We start from the raw sequence: 6,185 nt of genomic DNA, 5'->3' as shown, positions 1-6,185 counted from the left end.
GTATTTATACTTCTCATTCAAACACAATTGAATTCACTCTATTTAGGAGGCACAATTTTTATGGATAGTATTTTTTTTACAATAACAAGCTGAAATTAAAACAAGCAAAAAAGAAATAAATGAAGCAACTTTCTACTTCTTGCCTTTTTAAAAAAATGTAAGGATTAGAAAGTACAGATGATTGTGTGAAAATGCAAGAAGTAGAAAGAGTAGGCTGAAAATAATTACTCAAGTACAGTACAGATACCAAAAATTCTACTTAAGTGCAGTAACAAAGTATTTGTACTTATGGTTATGGTTATGGTGAATGGGGATGGATATAAAATCCATGTGAGTGGAGGCCTCCTAATTGGGCCCATTGCTCTCCCCAAAAAGACACTGGTCTTCAATCAAACCTTCTCATCCCTCGGATGAAGGACACAAGTTTAGAAACAATCAATGTTCTGAGCTTCTCGGGATCCATAAAGGGGTCTCCAAGAATTCTTTTCCTTTGATCACTCAGAGCCAGGCAGTGGTCTAAGTAGTGCAAAGAGGTCTCTGATTCAATGCCACAGGCATCGCACAGTCAGCTCTCTCGTTACCATAAATGCCAGTTTATCCTGGTACCCATTTAACAGTAACACTGTTACATTTCCCCAGTTGGTTGACTGCTTCGGCACACTCCCAAGCCAGTAATGACATACTGTAAAGTGTGGTCCCCGCATCCTACTAAGGCAGGTACACAACAATGTACTTGCATCTTTACAATGATGCAAGTTGCTCTGTAAAAATTCCATCATCCCTAAAACTACAGCGATTAGGACCCTTTTCTCCATCAGAGGACACCAACATCATGTTGGAGTCCTCATCACCTGGAGACCCCAGGGCTTGTGAGACTCCGACCACCCCCCCGCTGGGGTGCAGTCCAGGGGCTACACTCGCACTGGGTACTCCCTGTAGACACAGTGACTGCATTGGCAGAAGCCATCACCGTCACTGAGCCCCAGGGCACTAAAACCTTCGGTTGCCCTGGACCCAACAAATAAGCATCGGGTCCTGGGGCCAGGGTTGTTCCAGTCACTATATTACTGGCCCATCTAGCGTGGTTCCCCACCAGACAGGCCAGAGGCACGGTCATAGGACCCACCTGCTGTCACGGCTTGGTGGTGAGGAGAACCCAAAATGCAGGCAGGCAGACCAAACTTAAAGTAAAAAAAAGACTTTAATAAAGAAAAAGGCCAACGTGGTGGCAAGATAACAAAACAATAAATCAAAACTTGGAACATGAACATGCGGACAGAACAGACATGGGTAAGCAATGGCCGGACGCTGAAGTGAAGAAGAGAAGATCCTTGAATGCAAACAGGGCTGAGTGGAAGTAGGAAACAGCTGTGTGATTACAGTTGAGGACAGGTGAGTGTGGCAGGCTGGAAAAACACTAAGAAGCTGACTGAGGTAAACATGACACATGAAACTGAAAACAGGAAATGAGAAAATAAGACAATACCAAACAATGAAAAACAATCTGAAAAATACTACCAAAAATAACCAAAACACAAGAATCATGACACCTGCAGCATCCTTAACCAATGTGCTGCAGGCTGGGTCCCTGGAGATTTTAGAACCTCCTTCTGGGTCCCTTGTCTGCTCAATTTAAAAGTTTTGTCAACTTGCCATCCACCGGGCGTAGACAACTGACGAGTGTTGACGGTACCCGGGTTTTGCATCAGAGCTTTCCTTCTCCTAGGTGGGTTGCCTGCCAAGGCTATCGAGCCCCACCTGTGCGGCTGCTTTTGGTTTGCGGTACCCTATTCTCCTTTCAGCTTATTTGGGCACACCCCTATACACCAGGAACAGGGATCCCCAATCCACCACCTGGGGGATGTGCCTCATACGCAGTGCAACCTCAGCGCGAGGATTTTTTTTATTTTTTCTAATTTTTAAATTAATTTTTTTATTTTTTATTTGTACTTAGTTACTTTACAACTCTGTTAATGCCTTATCAATGTATTATTTGAATGAACTGTCTGAAATATAATCCTAAAAACATTTTTGAAGCATTTTTTTGAGCAGTAGCAACAAAAAAATGATTTTGAGGAAAAATGCCTTAAAATTTTGAATTTTTCCCTGTGAGCTAGAAATGTTTTTGTTGCTTTACAACTGGGAAATCTTAATATACAAATATTATTTGAGGTTTCCTCTTTATATTACCATCAAAAATTACTCAATAAATTTACATAAAATTAGGATGCAGACCAAACAGTAATATATTATCGTAACCAACAAGACAAATTAAGTCGTATCTCTGGATAAGCATATCAGAAGGATCCAAGTATCAAAATGTAGCTTTTAAAGCAGGAATCTGAAAATGTAGTTAAGTCATTTTGACCAAGTTTGACTTGATCCTCATTTCGATATGATGGGTCACGTTTTATTTGTTACAGCATTTTTTTGAGGATCTGTAATTTTACCATTTTTTTAAATCATAACCTTTACTTTTATTTTGTTACATTCAAAACCTGAAACTTTACTTCACTTTAAAATTTAACATCTTGTTTGATGCTACAAATTTAAATATGACCAAAGCCATCACGAGAGGTGCTTTTTATGCACTCTAAAAAGTAAATTGTTGAATTTACTTAACCAAGTTTTGTCAACTGGCTCCACTAAACCTAGTTGAGTAACTCAAATGCAAATTACTTTTACATTTCCTTTTCCTTTTCCTAATATTGTGAGCAGTTTTATGACTTTTACCGTAAGCTTTTCTTCCCACTGAAATGTATTTTTATCAAAGTCATTTTCTGTTACAGTATTTTCACCTTTATTATTTTTTCAAGTTATACTGTACCTCTGAATTTCAAACACCTGCGTAAGTTCATAAACAGCTGCTAATGGGCTTTAATTTCAGAGCTGTTCAGAAAATAAACAGAAGTAAATTAATAAATCTAGTTACTGAAAATGGAGATGCGGATGTTCTTTGCGTCTACTGAACTCAAACAGAACCAGCGCAGATGCCCGGACGGACCATCCCCAGGGGTACATTTAGAAGCAAAACAACAGCTCACCCCTCAGGTGCTCTTACAGTTCCTGCTGAAAACAAGGGGTGATTTTTTTTTTTCCTTCTTCTTTTTTGGCCAGTAAGGTGGGGGTTGCAATGCCCCTGGCTATACCCCAGCCACCCCACCCCATTCCCAAAGCCCTCTTTGCGAAGCCCCTTTATGCCTCCCTCCTCCCCAACACCTCCCAAGCTCCCCCATGGGGCAGGTGACAGGCCTCCACTGTGAAGGGCTGAGGGAGCCATGACGGATTCCACAGATGGAGCGTGGAAATCGCCGGCAAAGACCTCAGCTCTGTGGAGCAACAAAGAGCCCGAGAGTCAGAGAGAGAAATATGGGTGGAAAAGAAAAAAAGATGGGGGGTGATGGGGTGGGGGGGGGGGACAAAGAATGAGTGAGTATGAGAGAGACTACGGAGAGAAGAGGGATGAGAAGGTTGTTTAAGGAGGGTTTTGTGCTAAAGCAAAAAATATGTTTGTTTAGTAAATTCAATCATTTTATTGAGTGAAAAATCTGCATATTTGGCAATAATTTGGCTGCATTTCTCAGTCTCAGCGCAGAATGTTTTTCTGGCTCTCCCTTCGAATATTATCTTTTCAGCTCTACAGTCATTTTATCTTGTGTCTTAAGATCACTTGATGTAGCAATGCAAGTTGGATGAAACTAATGAGCCTGCTTTGGTCCTCCGTCAGAGACTAGAAAGACCAGACTCCCGAGTCTTAGGAGGTGCCACTCTGTCGCTTCTTTTGAAAAGTTGTTGAAACCCCGGTAGCAGTTAGAACCGATAGGTAATTCCAAAGTGATTAAGGATTTTCCCGAGCTGCCTCGGCTTTCCCAAGGCCCAAATCCCTGTGAAATGCTGAGGAACGTGCATGCTGGGGTGGGGATTGGCAGGCGGGGTTTCAGTAGGAAGGGGTAGGCATTCCTTGCAGCCCACTTCTGTGCACAAACTGGGGGGGAGGCTACAAAAGGTTTCATCTCTTGTTTTTCAGACGGGCTGTCCAAAAACTCCACACCCCAAATTCTTTCCCCACCATCTAAAGCACAAAGACCTACAAGTCACGAATTAAAACAAAAACAAAAACTGAAGATCAGAGATTTTTACCAACTGCTCTGTGATGATCACATCTGAAAAAGATTCCTCAAACAGCTGATACTGTAGAAGTGAAACTCTAGACCAAAGCGGACCTTTTAATTGGTCCTTTCTTTGCACCTGTTGGAGAGAAAAAAGCTGAAACACACATGCAGGGTGATGAGTACAAAAACACACACACACACACACACAAAAAAAAAAAAACATCCAGCAGGAGCTTAAGCCAATGTCTCAATTGCTTGCTCCCGCCCTTTTGAAAATATTTTACTTATTGGCTCCCTCACGCTTGAAAGTTTCTTTACCAATTTGCTCCTAATGCAAGTTAAGTTGACTCCCACTGCTATTGGTGTTGTGAGGAGAAAATTGCCAAAGGGGAAGAGAGGATCAGTTTCACATGAGGGGCCCTGAGCTATTTGGATTCTCTTGTATTTTATTGTTGCTTCCGAGGGGGGAACTAATACAGTGTTGCACACAAAACTTCCCCTGTGCTGAGGGGGAATTAATTAAGTGTAACACAAAAAGTGGGCACTTTGGCCTTGGTGAACTTAGAAGAGAGCCAAAGAAGTGTTTGAAGTACTTTGTGGTAAAAACCAAGCCGCTTGCTTAGAGCAGAATTCACAAAGGTATTAATTCAAACTGGGGAGAGAAAAGGAAAAGTAAAGAAAAAGGAAAAGCTGTCAAGATGCATAAAATCTTCGAGGCTCAGTCAGCCCGAACGTAAAACTGGATAACATAACAAAACAAAAGGAAATATTAAAGTTGTGTCTTCCCAATACCTTTTTTAAATCAACAATATTTTTTTATTAAAATGTTGTGTAATCAAACAAAAACAAATAGATTTTTTTTATTTCCGTAGGGATTCACAGTTTTTAATGTAAAAAATAAAATAAAATTGTCGGTTTGTCCAGCTTTTAAAATATTATCAAGTTGGTGTTTTTTTACAACAAAAATCTTATTTTTACTTTAGACATAGGAGTTTTCATGCTAAATATTTTGAAACATTCATACATTTGAGATTTTCAAAAAGGTTGCATCTATTATAGATTAGCTCTGATCAGTGTAGTCTTTAGTTTTCTTTAGTGTCTTTTATTGATAAGTATGACACACCTCACACTCTGAGTAATGTTTTTACAGTCTCTCATTGGATCATCAAGCTGACTTGTATAAGACCAAAAAGATCTGAGTGGGTGTACTATTCACATCTTTGCACAAAAAAGGAAAAAAAAGCCACTGGATCAAAGTTATTAATATTTTTGTTTAATGTTTTTATTCTGCTATTCCACATGTGGTGGCTGTGGAGTCTTGTCCACTGGGATTATTTGTAAGAGTTTGGAAAGTTATCTGTGAATGAACATCTTTGTGTTTGTTGATGTGTGTGTTTAATTCAGAGTGAAGTAGAAAATATATTGAAGTTATTGAGGCTAACTGAAAAAATAACAGTAGAAGACAAATCATCTGCTAGTTTTAATGCGTGACGTTAAGAGAAAAATATCACTTCTTTTCCTTTCTCCCGCATCTGAACAGCGAGTCACTCCGACGATGGCTCGGATGTGGAATCGGAGCCTGACCTGCCACTGAAGAGAAAGCAGCGGCGCAGTCGGACCACCTTCACTGCCGAGCAGCTGGAGGAGCTGGAGAGGGCCTTCGAGAGAACACACTACCCCGACATCTACACCAGGGAAGAGCTCGCTCAGAGGGCCAAACTCACCGAAGCCCGGGTGCAGGTCTGAGCAGCCCACCTGTTATTAAATTATTCAAACACAGATTAGACTGTTTTATGCTGGATAACATAACAAAACAAAAGGAAATATTAAAGTTAAAACTTTAACAGTTAAAACTCATTTAACCAGATTATTCCAAAAAAGAATGAAAAAATGTTTCTGCTAAAATATATTGAAAAACTGATAAAAGCGATGACCTGTCTCATCAACACACACCTGCTGGTAACAATCTTCTGATACACATTCATACTTAAGCATTGCAGCTTTATTTACATGTATTCTTTCAGCATGTAAAAACAATCTGCTGATCCATTTGCTCCATGCAATGGCCCCCCC

At 40.3% G+C, this 6,185-nt stretch overlaps 1 protein-coding gene across 1 annotated transcript in view; it reads left to right on the top strand.

Annotated features, from left to right (window-relative positions):
- Window positions 1–5,663: 5,663 nt before the first annotated feature.
- Window positions 5,664–6,185, top strand: part of LOC106523271 (paired box protein Pax-3) — a gene marked incomplete at its 5' end in the record, with an annotated part of 18,730 nt that continues 18,208 nt past the window's right edge. The window contains 1 exon segment of the mRNA XM_014016655.1: window positions 5,664–5,852. Coding sequence (XP_013872109.1) covers window positions 5,664–5,852 — 189 coding nt within the window.

Source organism: Austrofundulus limnaeus, unplaced genomic scaffold (genome assembly GCF_001266775.1).
Source record: "Austrofundulus limnaeus strain Quisiro unplaced genomic scaffold, Austrofundulus_limnaeus-1.0 Scaffold150, whole genome shotgun sequence".
NCBI lineage: Eukaryota > Metazoa > Chordata > Actinopteri > Cyprinodontiformes > Rivulidae > Austrofundulus > Austrofundulus limnaeus.
This window is presented reverse-complemented; position numbering and strand designations above follow the sequence as displayed.